Genomic DNA, 17,961 nt, shown 5'->3' with positions numbered 1-17,961 from the left:
AAAAAATCCAAAGGTAAATTAGAATGCCATTTCTGCAGAATCCTGTAAATATTTGGTCAATTCTGATTTGTTTTGGGGCATTTTCCGGCCACTTCTTTCTCAACTCATTGCTCATCTCCACCTTCATGTCAAAATAGATTTACATCTAAGGGCAGTCAATGGCAATGAAACATGAACATTCACAAACAGTTCTTCTAGGTTAAATAAATTGAATGTTCATTGTAGTTAATGGCAGGCAATGATTTATTTGTGGGTCACTTCACTTCCTTGTTATTTCAGCTCTTGTTGATCTCAGGTCATTTAAAAAACATAATAATAATAATGACCGCCATGGGTGGTTAGCATGTCAGCCTTGCAGGTCTGGGGTTCTGGATTCAAGTCCAAGTCGGGTTGCGTTTTCTCTCCGGGCCTGCGTGGGTTTCCTTCTGCTACTCCGTTTTCCTCCCACATTCCCCAAATATGCATTATAGGCTGATTGGACACTCTAAATTGCCCTTAGGTATGGATGTGAGTATGCATGGGTGTCCCCCGCCTCTAGCCCAAAGACGGCTGGGATAGGCTCCAGCACCCCCCACGACCCTAGTGAGAATAAATCCAGAAAATGAGATGAGATGACGACCATGGGTATTTTTTTGCGTGTGAGTTGTAAATCAATCAAAGTGAATAGAAGATTTTTTTAGGGAGTTCATTGTACCAATGGGAACAAATACGTCCATGAGAAATGTATTTTTCTGTTTATGTTTCATATGTACTGTTAACGGATGCAGTTTTTTTATATGTATCATATCTTGTGCTGACCCGGCCCATCTGTCAAATTTTTAAAGTCAATGTGGCTCCCAAAGTCAGCTGAGTTAGGCTCCAGCAACCCTGCAACCCTTTCAAGATAGGGAAGTTGAATAGATTTTTATTTTTTTTGGTATGTTGCCATTTAAAAGGGAACGATCTTTTCTGTTAAAAATCCCATGGGAGTTTGTCTCATATTTGTCAACATCAAAATCCAAGGAGAGCTTGTGTTGTGTGAATCTTTGCAACATTTGAAGTTGTAAAGCTGTGAAGCAAATTGTTATGAGCTGTAAATTGATGCATTCCTTTTTCTTGGGCGGAGGAGTGACTTGGTATTATGCATTCCCCAATTCCTTTCCTTCCTACATGTGGAAATCTTTGAGTTTTGTTGTACAGTCTTATTATCTGCAGCTGAGGTGTTTTGTTCCCTAATCTCACACTACTCCATAACCATAGGAGAACATTTGGGACTCATTCCTTTTGTTTTCCCTTTTTTTTCTTATCTAAGCATCCAGTTACTTGATTAGGTTTCTGGGAAGTGTCCTAACAGATCAAGATGAATTCCACGTGTGTTCCTTGGCTAGTGAACATGATTCCGATTCTACTTTAAAAAAATAAATGGCCTTTCAGATCAGACAAAAACTACTTACCGTATTTTCACGACTATAAGACACACTTAAAAGTCTTCAATTTTCTCCAAAATAGACAATGCGCCTTATATTGCAGTGCGCCTTATATATGGAAAAAACAGAAAACCAAAAACCAAAAACCACCACTGTCGGATATTAAAAAAAAACACAAACGCCTGAATTGAAACAATACTGTTAAATATGCAGATGCCATCTTAGTTTACAAAATCTTCCATCATATAGCTCCTCCCCCACTGCAAGATTTTATACAAAAAAATCCAAAACATCAACAATGGCTGGCTCTAGAGATGACTGTGTAGTGAGTGCTTCATACCTGGAAGTCAATAGCAATTACCGTATTTTCATGACTATAAGGCGAACTTAAGTCTTAAATTTTCTTCAAAATAGACAGTGCGCCTTATATATGGAAAAAATGTAATTCATTGAGGGTGCGCCTTATAATGCGGTGCGCCTTATAGTCGTGAAAATACGGTATATATGCTTCTGTAATGATTCCGTTTCTTTTTGTACAGACATTGCTGAGTCCTAATTGTGCTGGAGTATCCTTGCACACTGCTCAACCTCCTGACTACATCTCCCCAGTGGAGGTATGTGAAAGTTGTGAAGAGGTTACTTCCAGATACTCCTCCCCCAGCACCAATCATATCCCTCCTAACTACCTGGAAGCATCGTCAGGTTCTGATGCGAGTGGGCTCATAGCCAATTCCTCATCTTCGTCTTGTTTCTCGAACTTGGGCTACTTTGACAATGGTTCCTCTGGAAACTCCATTCCAAATAAGAGCAATCATGTCTACTTTGCATATAAAAATGAATTCCATATTCTTCACAAGGCATGTGATGCTAATCTCTGCCTTCCTTTCCATCTTTGCCCTGCTTTGGCCAACTCTCCCAGCTGTGAGAGCTTAAAAAGAGGGTTGCAAAGCCCCGATTCAGGCTTTTGTTATGAAAAAGAAGATGAAGATGAGGAGCTCAAAGAAGATATTTCAGGTGTAAATAGGGAAGAAGACCAGATTTCAGCTCTCTGTAGCTCCTCTCATCTAAACATTAAGATGCATGCTTCTACGCTAACAGCCAATGTAAGTGCCACAGGTTGGCCCCTTGCTTGTACAATGGATAGGCCTTCTTCCATGCCAAGAGAGTCCGAAAAAGCAGGTTATTTCATCTTGCATGATATAAAAACGACTTCCAGGAATGCATCAATCTGAGGTGCATCTCTGCTTTACAATTTCTTTCACTGCTGTTGAAAATGATGCTTAATCTTGCATTAATACTGGCAGTTTTTCAGTGTAAGATTGAGCGTAATATATAGAAAGTCTCTGAATATTTTGACTTTTATTGTTTTGCTTTTTTTTTTTGTCGTTGTCTTTGATTAAACTTTTATTGTTCGGATGTTGAGGGGGAGCATGGTGGACGAGTGGTATGCACGTTGGCCTCTCAGTTCTGGGGTGGGTTTTCTCCGGGTGCTTCGGTTTCCCCCCACATCCTAAATACATGCTTGTTAGGCTGGTTGAACACTCTAAATTGCCCCTAAGTACGAGTGTGAGCATGAATGGTGGTCTGTCCCCTTGTGCATGTATAATATATATGTATGTATATGTACATGTATAATATATAGGTATGTATATGTACATGTATAATATATAGGTATGTATATGTACATGTATAATATATAGGTATGTATATGTACATGTATAATATATAGGTATGTATATGTACATGTATAATATATAGGTATGTATATGTACATGTATAATATATAGGTATGTATATGTACATGTATAATATATAGGTATGTATATGTACATGTATAATATATAGGTATGTATATGTACATGTATAATATATAGGTATGTATATGTACATGTATAATATATGTGTATGTATATGTACATGTATAATATATGTGTATGTATATGTACATGTATAATATATGTGTATGTATATGTACATGTATAATATATGTGTATGGATATGTACATGTATAATATATGTGTATGGATATGTACATGTATAATATATGTGTATGGATATGTACATGTATAATATATGTGTATGGATATGTACATGTATAATATATGTGTATGTATATGTACATGTATAATATATGTGTATGTATATGTACATGTATAATATATATGTATGTATATGTACATGTATAATATATATGTATGTATATGTACATGTATAATATATATGTATGTATATGTACATGTATAATATATATGTAGGTATAGGTACCTGTATAATATATATGTATGTATATGTACATGTATAATTGATTTTCTAACGTAACCAGTTACTGGTGTCATTCATTGACGACATCACTGGCAATAATACGCTTTTCATTTTGTTGTCTTTGTTTGCGTGTGAGCATCAATCATCATTTATTACTCTTGTCTGTGAAAATGAAGTACTAAATTTCCTGTGTTCTCAGTATGCTGTGACCAAACACACACACACTAAAATGGGTCACCCTGAAACTTCCTGTGTAGCCTGAGAAAGGCGCTGAACAATACATGAGTTCACGTGAGCATTTATGTTGTACCTTCGCATGTCCTGTCAGGTGGTCCCAGCGGTTTGAGACTGTGTATTTGTGAGTGGTTTGACATTTGGCTGTGTTCTCTTTTAGCAGACATTGGGTAAGCTTGCACAAAACATACAACTACTATCAGGGTGAGTGAGAAAACCACAGCAAAACCAGATTGATGACATGAATGGTACATTATGTGAACAAGTGTATCAATTTACTTTTTTTTAAATAAACTTTGAGACATAGACAGTGGCACCTTTAAATATGTATTTTTCTTTTTATATTTAAATCTGTTTTCAGCATATAAAAGTACAAAATGCTTCAGCAATAACCCATGGAGAGCACACAAGAGAAAAACAGTGACTCTAGAATAGAGCCTTGTGGACTCATTTTTTTTCCGAGAATGCTGCAATAGTTTAGTCTCGCTGTGTTTTTTTACTGAACTGTTGAACTGAAATTCCAGACATAGTTTTTAAAGAATTGTTCCCAAACCTTAGAAAAATAGACATTGTTATATTTTTCCCATTTAGAAATACCTTGTTTTTCTCCTTGATAGTTTTACCACATAATATCATAGATTGATTTCCTCCCCCATATTTGGTATAAAAAGTCAATTATGAGACAATTGCTATGATGATATGTTATTACCGGTGGACCGTTTGACCAAAAGTTCCTAATTAGTGTGCTGACGAATCGCTTGTAATTTCAAGAGTTTTTCCTCGATGCAACTTTATTCTTTGCTTTTCACTACAAGTCCAAGAAAGTGTGCTGTCATCATAAAATCAACAAGTCTTGCTATTGCCCAGTTCGCCAGGGCAATCTTTATTGGATCAATATTTCACCAAATGTAACATAATTTTAATAGTTAAGTTGTGTATTTACATGTGTGTATGTACCTTTACTAAGCTACCAAACATTTGCACTCAATCTCCCCAATGGAAAATGCATGTTTTCTTAATTTTAACGGCTAACTATATAGTTTTTTATGTTGTTTTTTTTGTTTTCTTTTACACATATTCCACACAAATTAGTTTACTTTTATCATTTTGGTGTAGGATTAGGAATTTTAGAAGAGTTGCAATTAATTACTGTGCTTCAAAGGAAAAGTCCAAGCTACCAAGTCACCTCTGGAACCAATTAATTTCATAAGTAGAAGTAACACTGTAATTGGAAACATGCAATATTCAGTTTCTATTTACTCTATAAAGGAATCTGTATATTTTTGTTGGTTAACAAGCCTAAGCTTGCAATTTTATTTGTCCCCACTAGACTCTTCAGTATGTTGTGCATCATATACTGTGATGAGAAGGGGGGCAGGCCTTAACTTTCCCTTCTAAATAAACAGATAGTCTGGGGAAGTAGGCTGCAGGGATAAGCAAAAAGGAAACATACGTATACATATAAATGTACACAAAGAAGGAAGGATTGGCTTAACATTTTTATTTCTCTTTAGAGGACTAACACAGCTACAATTTGATCAAGGTGAGAACTTTTGCATCATGACACACAATAAATAAAACATTATTATTGTTTTTACACTTTGCAAATAACAACCGAAATTGCAACCATTTACTTGATTATATATATAACGCCTGTTGTTTCCTTGCTGCTACATTTGCTTTTAATTAAAGCTCGATATAATGAAAAACAGAGTTTTGGCTCATCACTCCCAAGCAAGCTTAACACTACAACTTTTTTTCTTTTATATGTTTGGCATCCTGCTCTGGATAAAATAAATACTTTAGGTAATTAACCAAACTAATAAGTTATGTATATTAAAGTCTGCTTGCAAAGAAGAGGCTTTTAATTATCCTATTGTGGGATTTATTTTTTTTATCATTCCTCCAGTGATTTGTTTGAGAACAAATTTAAAGTGTGTGTGTGTGGTTATGTGTGTGTGTGTGTGTGTGTGTGTGTGTTCCTGAACCACGTGACCTTGCACAGCTGCAAGGACATCTTTCTCCTTTGTGCACTTTTTTTTTAACAAAGCTGTAAAAATTCCACAGTGATTACATGGACAGCTGACCGACAAATATGCTGCAAGGATTTCTCATGTTAGTCCTCCACTGGGTCAGAATTCTGTAACTGCATATTCATGGGGAATTCTCATCTTTTACTCGTTTTTTTTTTGCTAAATCTATTTTGGAATCGTGGGAACATCCTGGAAAAAACTTAAAGTAGGCATTTGGTAGGCAAAATAAATGAAGTAAGTGAAGTAAAAAGGGGTCAATGTGAAAGATTATTTGGCCCATTGATACAATGATAACACCCATTGATTTTTTGGGGATTAAACATCTGATCATTAATAGTGGATTCTAAATGTTTTACCCACATTTGAGCCCATTTAATTTTTTTAGGAGTGATTAGTGCGTCGGCATCACAGTTGTGAGATTGATGGTTAAATCTTAGGCTTGTACCTCCCTGCATGGAGTTTGCATGCTCTGCCCAGGCTTGCGTGGGTTTTCTATGGGTGCAGAAAAACATGTACGTAAGCTGCTTAAACACTAAAGTTTGAATCTGTAGGTGAATGGTAGTCTGACTCATTGTGCCCTGTGATTGGCTAGCCACCAACTTAGAGTTGGCTGGGATAGGCTACAGCACCCCCTGCGACCATTTTATGGGTAAACCGTACAGAAAATGGAAGAAAATGGGGAAAAAAATAGCATTTAGTATATAATCTTTATGACATGAACTTTATGTACATCACATTTGACACAACAACTTGATCATTAACATAATTAATATTTTTGTAGTATTACATTATATATGTTGTCATAGCTTCAAAGTTTGAACTAACCTAAACGTGGTGGGTCAACAAAAACAGAACGCTTAGACTTACATACAGCAAACTTTGTGTGAGTTTTGATCCCAAAAAAAAAAGCCACTAGCGGCTTTCAACTCATAAAAAAATGAGGCCTCTGCAGCCAAAGGTGAGCGCAAAATACCATTTTCAAAAGTGCTTGTGATGACAATACTGTATATACTAACAACTTATACATTTTCATAACAACATATTGTTTTATTTAGCACTCTACACATGAAGACCTGAGGTCCCCTTCAAAGTCCTCCTAACCAATATAGGGTTAGAATGTGAACATATTGTTCACATTCTAACCCTAACCCATTCATCAATATAACTCATCTTATAGTGTAATTCCCCCTTTTTGTCTGCTCATAGGTACAGCACGCACCATGTTTGGTATTTTCTTTACCCTATCCTTAGCTTACCTGGTGACACAGGCAGCCCCTCCCAAGACCCCACCTGCCCCCTGCAGACAATGCTGTGATGACATGCAACTATCAGAGGGGAGTGGTGCCGGACCCTTGCCCGGAGTATACAACCAGGTCCCAGAAGTCCGTACTTACATTAACATGACCATTCTTAAAGGTACTAGTATCACCCATCCTCACTTCAACTCGCCATACATCCTATTTGCTATCTTATTATCATTTTCTACATCAATTTATTTGCTTTGCTTTCACACAGGTGACAAAGGAGATCGCGGTGAAAGAGGGACGCCAGGTAAATCTGGACAGGAAGGCCCCCCGGGGTCAATGGGACCCATGGGCCTAAAAGGCTCAAAGGGCCAAGCGGGTCTACCAGGAGACCCTTGTAAAGTGCAGTATGCTGCTTTTTCTGTTGGTCGTCGTAAATCCTTACACAGTTTGGAGGCCTATCAGCCACTGATATTCGACACCGTTTTCGTCAACCTGGACAACGACTTTAACATGTTCGGTGGGAAATTTATCTGCCACACACCTGGGATTTATTTCTTCAACCTCAATATTCACACATGGAATTTCAAGGAGACTTACCTGCACATTATGCGCAATGAAGCTGAGCAGGCGATTGTATACGCCCAACCCAGCGACCGTTCCATCATGCAGAGCCAGAGTCTTATGCTAGACTTGGTCCTCAACGATGAGGTATGGATCCGTCTGTACAAGCGGGAACGGGAGAATGCAATTTATAGTGACGATGTGGATATTTATATCACTTTTAATGGATATCTCATCAAAGCAAGCACAGCTTAAACACATGGTATGGGCAACAAACTACATTGTATCCGGAAATAATTGCTTTTTACCTTAACTATCTGCAGTTTATAATGGCAATATGTTCACTGGGCTTCTTATAAAAAGTGTGTACTATAATTAAATCTATTATTGCAAAAGTATTGGGGTACAGGTTTCATGTATTTAGTCAATATCGTCACTAGAGGGCAATAATTTCTTAATGTAGGGACAAATATGTGTGATGTCATTGTTTGCTCAGACGTAATAGCTTCTGTTAAATAATCTTAGCCGTGCAAAACTTAGTCAAATTAACCATAGTCAAATTCCATGCACTTTCTGCTTGGTTTGTTTAGATACATAAAAGAACAATGTACTGAAAAGTCATTTCAAAACACCAGTTGTTTCAAACGAGGGATCGACAGATGTTTTTTTTCTGGGCCGATGTCAATTAGTAGTATTTAGCTGATATTCTGCAGTAAAAAATGTAAAAAAATGAGAAATGCAAGCAATGACAACTTCATTAAATAACACAAAAACATGTTGATATATTAAAGAAATGAAAAGTCAGAATGATCTATTGGACCCATATATTAAGAAATATATCAAGGATTCTTGCAACTTATGTTGATGTAGTATGGTGGATAACCACCAATGAACAATTTAACTTTATTTATATAGCGTTGCATTTATATATGTATGATTATGCATTAACGGAGGGCACCTGAGACGCGTTCAAAATAAAAGATCTGTTAGCCAGCAGCTGTGACAGGTCAAATATGATAGGCGTGGCTGTGAATTGAGTACAAGACAGCAGAAAATGTCATTAAAACTGAGTTTTAGTGTTAATTTTGAGTTTTAATTTGACTTTATCTGGTTGGTCGGTTAGAAAAAAGCCGCAATGATATAGATAAAAGTCCCAAATAGCAGTGATGATAATCAGCTGATCTATATTGCAAATTATACAACTATGGTTCTCTCACAGGTTAAAGGTCCTGTAAAACAAAGGATAAACCGACATTTTAAAAGGCACATGACAAGATACTGCCTTCATTTTATTTTTTACTTCATTTTCAATAATGCATTTGGAATAACAAGAAATTGTGCACTGTAAAAGACAGAAGAGTGATGCAACATACTATGAAATTGCCTCGTTGGCTGCAATTAATGGTGATTAACCTAACGTCCAATCATGTTGCTCTTTTCATTCATTCAATGACTATCACAAGTAGAGGTCCAATTCATTTGAACTGGACCTCTATTTGTGTTAGTCATGTTCAATATATCTGATGATCAAGAGGAATACAGTGTTCACAGCACAAAATACACAGTTCTACTGCATACAGATACTTTTGTTACATTAACCATCCAGAAGGAATCTTCAATTAAGGTTCAAGACAGTTAGACATCACAAATGAAGAATTCTGCTCATTAAGATTGAGGCCACCAAAAGAAAGACAAGGCTCAGCATATCAAATAGACGTGTGACATCACAAAGCTGCAACTGTATGCTGTTTAAGGTAAGAATTCCCACTATAAAAATAGTTTATTTTGCTGTGTAAACATTTGCAACCAAAGGCACTCTTTTTTTTCTTCCCCACTCGTATCATTTGGGCTGTTACCTATTCATTTTCAAGCTTTTAGAACCAATTGTAAATACACAAATATGACAAAAAAAGGGTAGAGGTGACTGCTACCGACATAAAATGTTCCCTTTGGAGAAAAAAAAAGTCCTAATGTGCTACCTGCTGCTGCATCCAGGAATATTAAAATTCCAGTCCAAGCCTTTAAAACAATCAATGACAGATTTTACAAGTCATCTAGGCATTTTTTTTGTTGGACAAAATGCTGCAATGCAGTTCATAACATGTTTTCAAAGGGGTCAAACCAAGCAAGCTGCTAAATTCCACATATTATTTGATGGCACTAGTGCTGCGCGATATGGAATAATGTCACCTGTTACGATGTTGGCAATTTTATATTGCTGAATTGATATCATTATCACCTTGCATATTGCGCACCCTTGTAAAACAGGTGTCAAAGTGGTGGCGTGAGGGCCGAATCCGGCCCGCCGCATCATTTTGTGCGGCCCGAGAAAGTAAATCAAGAGTGCCGAATTTCTGTTTTAGGATCAAATTAAAATGAAGAGTATAGATGTAAATTATATTTCCAGATTTTCACCTTTTTAAAGGTGCAATTTTTTAATCAAAATTTTTTTCTTTGTGTTTTTAGTTCAAAAAGCATTTTGTAAAATAAAAAAAATGAATAAAGTATTTTCTGTTTTCCACTTAAATATTGGACATAAGTGTTTCTTTTTTAAATTTAAAAACAAATGATTAGATGTTTTCCGTTACTAAGAGAAAAAAAAGCTCAAATAAACATTGATATAAAAAAACATCATATTTAGGGCTTTTGATTCATTTCTTTTAATCTGATTTGTTTTAAAAATAAAATGGTCCCAAGTTTGAGACCCCTGTTGTAAGGGTTGTTGGAGAAAGTCCTTAAAAAATAGCCGCCATCTGGTAGCAAAGAAGTGAATAGTAGGAATTGGTCTACTATATTTCTGGTGATGCCAAACAACATGTAACATGTCATTATAAAGTTTTATACCGATTTGGCGATCTATATCTTCATATCGTACAGCACTATATTGCACTATACTACTCTTAAATAAGGTCTCTAAGTTTGTTCTACTTTAACTCATTGGTTGTAATTGATAGCACTAGACGTCCAATCCACTTGAAGTGGGGGGAAAGGACTGACAGCGAATCACTTTAAAGAGATTGGACATCTGCAATTAAGAAACTCATTTCAAGGATGAAAAAAAAGCCGTCATTATCGTCAATGGCAGGCAATGAGTTCATGTGAGTTCTGATCAATAACCAACTTAATGCCATTCATGCGTTGCAGAAAATACATTGCACAAATATGAAATAAATAAATGTAGAACTATCACTGTAGTGCAGCAGTATTAAAAATGTCTGACTAGCTCATTCCTGCTACAAAGCCTGCATGGGTAAGTCACATGTTAAATGCGAGTTTCCAATCCGACGCAAGAGTTGAGTGTACCACATTTAATGTGGGAGTTCACTTGAGGTGCAAAATGACAAAGATATCTTCTGATAAGTTACACTACCACACATCCACTCATGTGCTGTTCTGAATTTGTGCTTTGCAAATTTTTGTTCTTTTACTGATGCTTCCATTGGCAGATTTGTGCACTTCCTAAATATTATACTAATTCAAATTGCAAATGTCTGGTAATGAGACGATAAAGTGAGTTCAAGAAATTGGCTTCTAAATATAGAAAGACAAAAATGTAGTAGTGAATTTTAAAGTAACAGCACAAAACCACTAACTTGGCAAGCCAACTGAATTTTCATCATGTAAAAGATACATGGGAAGTCAGTCTGGTCTTTTGTGGTTTTGCGTATATTTCCACTCCGGTCCGATCTGGAGCGATCAACCACAGCATTTAGTATTTGCTCTCTTTTCACAATGACTATACACTATTTACCATTATTAGATATTTCACTCAAAAACAGTTATCGTATGGTATTGCTATGATTGTGTGAATTACCAACAGACTACAACCAACAATGCAAGTCACATCCGTGGTTTTGTGATCTGTTCTTACCGATTGCGTCTGTGGTTTAAACTCTACCTCATCAATTTAAAAAAAAAATCCATCCTAATTCACAGGAGACCTGACAGACTTGCGTCCTGAACATTGCTGGCTTGCCAAGTTATTAATTTTCACTTGTCTGAAACTAAATTAGAGTCACTCGTAAAGAACTGTATCAGGTTTTTTGTAACCAAAAAGCCTGAAGTCGGGTTCATACAACTTGTAAAGCTCCTTTCGCACCTCGAGGGGAACAAAATTGAACCAGTCTGATTCCGAGTCGGTAGCCGTCAAGTTCCGGTTTGAAGCTGGAAAGTCTACAACATTATCGACACGCAGTAAGCGTAACAAATGCTCAGCATCTTCCTCGGCTGTTTCCAAGTGGCCTACAAAGTCATACTGGATCTGGCATGGATGGCAAAGGCGGTATACCTGCTGCCAATGCTCATTAAAGGGACTCTCCTTCTCCGTCTGAGGGTCCAAGAGATACTGGATGAAGTGAGAGAAGGAGGGATGGACCCCCATAGCAAACGCCTTATCCACAGAATCCGGGGGCGTTGGCTGGTTGCCGTAGCGCCTCAGCATGACCTTGGCAAAGCGGCGATAGAATTCCTCATTTCGGCCCTCAAATTTATCCTTGAAGGCGGATATGAGTCGTACAAAAGGGTCTCGTACGAAAAGAAACTTTGTGTATTTCTTCAGCTTGACCTTTAAAACAAAAACACATGACATTTGTACAACATTTAACATAGCACTAGGGATAAATAGCAGAAATGGAGTGGAGCATTCGTTCATTTTTTGTTTTATCCTCAATAGGGTCGCAGGGGGTGCTGGAGCCTATCCCAGCTGACTTCAGGAACGCCTTAAATCGGTGGCCGACTGATTGCAAAGCACAAGAACAGGAATTCACACTCGGATTCAAACCTAGGGGCAATTTAAAGTGTCCAATCAGCCTACTATGCATTGTTGCTGGAATGTGGGAGGAAACCAGAGTACCCGGCAAAAACCCACACAATCCCGGGGGAAAACATGCAAACTCCACTCAGGTGGATCAACCTGGATTCGAATCTAGGACCCCAAAGCTGTGAGGCTGACGCGCAAACCACTCATCCACCGGGCCACCCGATAGAGGGCATATTAAAAGTAATATCCAACGCAATTAATTCAGTTTTTCGAACAAAGAAAATGAAACAAGAAAAAAGGCTTTACAAAGAAATAAAAAGCTAATAGCAAAGAAACCCACATAAAAGAAAATGAATGAATTCCAACAGACCTTCATGAGGTGCCTTGCAAACTTGCCGTAACGCTTCCAGAACTTGTTAAAGGTAAAGTGCATGCTGCTGTTGTGAGCCAAATCCCTGTGGATGGCAAGTGGGTCTCTTTGGGGAATGCCATCAATGAGTAGGCTCTCACTTAGAACCATCATGATCCTCTTCCAGTTAGTGCATGCCACCTGATGGGAGCAGGGGGTTGGGTCACTTATAATACTACTATTAATACTGTACTGAAAGAAAAATATCTATCGTTACATGGCATGATATAATATATGGTTTATTATTTAAAAACAGCAATTTCCCTCCCATTTTTTTAAAATTTTACATTAAACTGACCTGGCACAAACGTTAAATGTATCAAGTAGTGCTGCAATCGAAAATTATCCCGCAAAGACAGCAACATCACATTAGATGACATATATTTGCTCAAAAGTAATCATATCTAATTACCTACTAATACTGATTGCTCTCTACTAAGTTAGCTTAATATTGTTAATAATGAATTAATATCATTTTTTGAACAAATTGTGTTGTCTGTGTTCTTTTTGGGGATTTATGTGTTGCTATTTTTAATTGTCTTGCATGCACTGATTGAATTATTGAGTGGCGATAAGGATATATAGAGTCTATCTATCTATACAGATAGATAGAATCTATATATAGTTCTGTGTACTATCTATACAGAGTCCGACATCCATCTCGTACGGAGAACATACTTTACTGTCTGGTCTTCCTATGTAAAAGTCAAAATAATCAGTTAACATACCTTTGGAACATAACAGTAGATAATTCCATGCCTGTCGTCAACTATCAGATGATCCAGTTCCTGGATTGGAATGTCGTCAAATGAACGTTTTTTGCCAGGAAAGGCAAAACTGTCATTGGCACAAAGATCCTTAAGTATTCGCTGCCTGTTGTCCTGTTGATAATATTTGGGAGAAGAGTCTTTTTATGACAAAACTTTGAAGTAGAACAAGAAAAACATGATTTATTATTCATCAGTCATTAGGTCTAACAAAAAATACTTCCTGTATGAATCTCAAATTGCTCCAAACCTAACAGAAAAGTGTCCAGTGAATCCCCAATTATAACAAAGTGACCAAAATTGAAGAGAAAGAGAAAAAGTCCAGTAAGTACCCCAAAACCAATGTGACCAAGAAACACCTGAAATACCCCAAATGTACAAGAAGTGACCTGGAAATGCCTAAAATGTACTGGAAGTGACCTGGAAATGCCTAAAATGTACTGGAAGTGAGCTGGAAATTCCCAAAATGTACGTACTGGAAGTGACCTGGAAATGCCCAAAATGTATTGGAAGTGACCTGCAAAGGCCCAGAATGTACTGGAAGTGATCTGGAAAGACCCAAAATGTACTGGAAATGATCTAAAAATGCCAAAATGAACTGGAAGTGATCTAAAAATGCCCAAAGTGAAATGGAAGTGATCTAAAAATGCCCAAAATGTACTGGAAGTGACCTGGAATGGACCAGAATGTACTGGAGGTGACCTGGAATGGACCAGAATGTACTGGAAGTGACCTGGAAAGGCCCAGAATGTACTGGAAGTGATCTAAAAATGCCCAAAATGTACTGGAAGTGACCTCCTCTAAGTACTAAAAAAAAACAGTATCGGTCTTGAAAAACACATATTGGACAATCACTAATATTTACCTGTCTCTGACGGAGCTCCTCTGCTACTGGAGTCAAGTGAATCTTCCATTCCTGCCTTGGTACATATCGCTCTTCTGCTTTTTCTGATTGGTTACTTGCTTCAGCTGGCACTTGGTCTGTGGGTTCGCCAGTTCCAGGCTCTAAAAACTGGTTGACAAAGGCATCGATGTCGGAGAGGAAGGCTGGCAATTGGGGGGTTTGAGGCTGCTGCTGTTGTTGTTGTTGAACAGGATTTGTGATTTTGGGCCTCGGTGAGAACGGGGTGTGCAAATACTGATTGGATGCTCCGACTTCCTCCCAGTAGATGATGATGAGAAGAATCATTAAAGCGGAGCCCAGGACCACAAAAACGTGAAACATCTGAGATGTTCCCATCATGACAAAGTTACGTGCTAGATATGCTTCCGTTGCTACATTATCATCATAGTGACCTTATTTTACTTTGCTAGGCCAGTTTGCAGCGTCACCATGGCAACAGATTGAAATAGGTCACCTGGCTATTTTTATGGGGTCACCAAGGCAACAGATCTTAGTTACAGAGCTCTCACCACAAGGGTCACCATGGTAACAAAATTAAGATCCTCTCTCACCATGGAGATAGATTGGCAGCCGCCATAATGGAGCCCCCGTTTATCATACGGCTGTGCAAAACATTTCTAACCTTTCCACCTGTAAAAAAAAAAAAAAACATGCAATGAAGATGGGACATTTTAAATCCAATACATATAAATTGATCATTTGGCTTCCCAAATATATTATTCAGAATTCAGAAAAATCGAGAAGAAAAAAACTGAATCAATCTGTTTTTGAACAGGATAAAAAACAGCCCAAAAGATCATCAACTGCCCCATACCCACCCTCTCCAGCGTCTACGAAACCCGGTGCCTTAGAAGAGATGAGAGCATTATAAAAGATGCATACACCACTTCAGCTTGCTGGCCCTTGGAAGAGCAGAGCTATAACTGCCAAGACAAACAGATTCAAGGAGAGTTTCTTCTTAGGACCTGTCTCCAAACTCAACTTGTGTTCTGCCCCTAGGGTCTAACCAAGACTTATTACTACTTACACTACTTATTTATTATGTTGACCACTTATTTATCCATGACTATTTTGTGATTATTTATCCATGACTATTTAGTGATTATTTATCAATAATATTTAGCAATTGTTTATTTATCATTAATATTTAGCATTTTTCTATTTATCATTAATATTTAGCATTTTTCTATTTATCATTAATATTTAGCATTTTTCTATTTATCATTAATATTTAGCATTTTTCTATTTATCATTATTTAGCATTTTTCTATTTATCATATTTAGCAATTATTTATTCCTTATTACTATTTAGCAATGATTTATTCCTCAACTTTTTAGCAATTATTTATTTATCATTACTATTTAGCTTTTATTTATCATTACTATTTAGCAATTATTTATTTATCATTACTATTTAATAATTATGTATGTATTATTACTATATATTGATTTTCTGTGTTTGCTTGTATATTGTTGCATCCATAGACTCAGCTTACATCTGATTATGCAATGACAATAAAAGCATTCAATTCAAAATCAACATTTAACAAGGACATGACCCAAAAATTCTCCAAAATTATTAGAAAATTACAAATAATTTCCAAGAGGTGAATGATGAGAGAGGAAAGCCTTGTTGGGTAATTTGTACATTCTTTTTCTAATTTTGCAACGGCAGTCACAAAAAAATCTGACCTACCTATCACAGCCAGGCAAAAAAATAAAAACGAAATCACACATACTAGTGAAAGGAAGAGCTGAATACCATACACATTCCAGGCTGTTATGAGATCCCTGCAGCAATAATTGTTAGCCAGGGTGAGCAGGAAAAAGCATTTACGGAACTACATAAGGGTTGCAAGACCGGATTTTATGTCCAGACCTTCCTTCCTCCTCTTCATGTGCAGTGTGAAATTCACATAGCAACAGGTTGGCATATAGACATCCTTCTAAATCTGGAGTTATCGTGCAATAGTCGACACATATTTTCTGTACCTAGAAGCCAAGAAGGCTGCTTTGATCTGGAAATTCATCACATTATTGCTTCTCACCTCAAGCGCCACTACGCAACAGTACATATGGGGACAATGAAAAAATGAATGCTTCTCATTGTGAATGTTCAGATGCAGTTTTCATCATTACTCTCTAAACTATGGGTGGGTAATATGGCAAAAAAACTACATCACAATTTAAAAAATAATAATAATGATACCTATTTTAATCATGATTATTCTTTTAGATTGTTTTTTTTTTATTGACTAATTCATATTATTAACCATTTTCCTTGAATTGACTTGTACTATTTATTCTCTTCTCAAAAATAAGTATACTGCATACAACAATAAACCATACTATATAAATTTTCACAGAAAAATGGCAGATATTGTTTGGGATATTTCAATGCAATTTTTTTTAAATTACGACCCTACATTTTTAATCATGTTTTTGGGTCAGTAAAAATAATGGGGAAAAAAACTATGTAAAGAGTAAATGACAATTGCACTAAATTCATTTTGTTGTCTATGTTTTGACCGGTTCGTTTATAGCAGATAATGGTGTTTTTATTTTCATGCTTTAGTCACCAGACAAGTTACATCCGGCGGAAATTCATTCATTTTCCGAACTGGTTTATCCTCATTAAGGTCACGAGGGTGCTGGAGCCAATCCCAGCTGTGTCCAGAGCAGAGGCGGAGGACATCCTGAATTGGTGGCCAGCCAATCGCAGGGCACAAGGAGACAAACGACCATTCACACTCACACTCGTACCGAGGAGCAATTTAGAGAGTCCAGTCAGCCTACCATGCATGTTTTTGGAATGTGGGAGGAAACTGGAGTACCCAGAGAAAACCCACACAGGGCCAGGGGGAACATGCAAACTCTACACAGATGGACCGATCTGGATTTTAACCCAGAGCTGTTAAGCCAATGGGCTAACCACTCAAACCGTTTTACACTCTAAAAGTAGCCATACCGATTGATACATCACTAGTTATCGCATCATATCACAATAATTGTTTGTGAACTACAGCGTGAGTCACATCCACGTCACATCCAGTCTTGTGTGATTGGTTCTTTCAGATTCAGTCTGTGTCTAGTAGCCCCACCCACCTCTCGCATTTTATTTTGAAATCCAGCCCAAATCACAGAAAACCAGACTAACTTGTCATGTGTAACTTGTACACATGCCAAAGTCAGGCTACTCTGCCAGGCTATTCTGTGGCAATGAAAAAGTTCGTTATAAAACACTATAATTAAATAATGATATGTTTTTGATTCATTTGCCCAAGGATCCTGTCAAAAAATCCAGCATGTTCTAGTTTCAGTAGCATCAAGACCGGTACCAAAACAAACCAATCCAGCAAGATTCTGTTGCACAATAACC

At 37.1% G+C, this 17,961-nt stretch overlaps 3 protein-coding genes across 4 annotated transcripts in view; 2 read left to right on the top strand and 1 right to left on the bottom strand.

The window, feature by feature from the left end:
- il2rb (interleukin 2 receptor, beta) overlaps positions 1–3,117 on the top strand; it is a 7,915-nt gene extending 4,798 nt beyond the window's left edge. For both annotated transcript variants that reach the window (XM_077734611.1, XM_077734610.1), the window contains exons 9-10: positions 1–13; positions 1,946–3,117. The exon at positions 1–13 is cut by the window's left edge and continues 57 nt beyond it. In XM_077734611.1, the coding sequence (XP_077590737.1) occupies positions 1–13; positions 1,946–2,638 (706 nt within the window). In that variant the 3' untranslated portion in view covers positions 2,639–3,117. The remainder of the gene's footprint in view (positions 14–1,945) is intronic.
- A 2,174-nt stretch (positions 3,118–5,291) lies between these two features.
- c1qtnf6a (C1q and TNF related 6a) lies at positions 5,292–8,141 on the top strand. The gene is made up of 3 exons (XM_077734506.1): positions 5,292–5,445; positions 7,142–7,351; positions 7,451–8,141. Exons 2-3 carry the CDS (start codon positions 7,156–7,158, stop codon positions 7,996–7,998), a joined length of 744 nt encoding a protein of 247 aa, XP_077590632.1. The 5' UTR covers positions 5,292–5,445; positions 7,142–7,155; the 3' UTR covers positions 7,999–8,141.
- An 872-nt stretch (positions 8,142–9,013) lies between these two features.
- chst12a (carbohydrate (chondroitin 4) sulfotransferase 12a) overlaps positions 9,014–17,961 on the bottom strand; it is a 9,626-nt gene continuing 678 nt past the window's right edge. Inside the window, exons 2-5 of the mRNA XM_077734483.1 lie at positions 14,544–15,212; positions 13,640–13,792; positions 12,873–13,052; positions 9,014–12,307 (exon numbers count right to left, since the gene is read on the bottom strand). Of these exons, the coding sequence (XP_077590609.1) occupies positions 11,759–12,307; positions 12,873–13,052; positions 13,640–13,792; positions 14,544–14,921 (1,260 nt within the window). The 5' untranslated portion in view covers positions 14,922–15,212 and the 3' untranslated portion in view covers positions 9,014–11,758. The remainder of the gene's footprint in view (positions 12,308–12,872; positions 13,053–13,639; positions 13,793–14,543; positions 15,213–17,961) is intronic.

Source organism: Stigmatopora nigra, chromosome 15, assembly GCF_051989575.1.
Source record: "Stigmatopora nigra isolate UIUO_SnigA chromosome 15, RoL_Snig_1.1, whole genome shotgun sequence".
Classification (NCBI taxonomy): domain Eukaryota; kingdom Metazoa; phylum Chordata; class Actinopteri; order Syngnathiformes; family Syngnathidae; genus Stigmatopora; species Stigmatopora nigra.
This window is presented reverse-complemented; position numbering and strand designations above follow the sequence as displayed.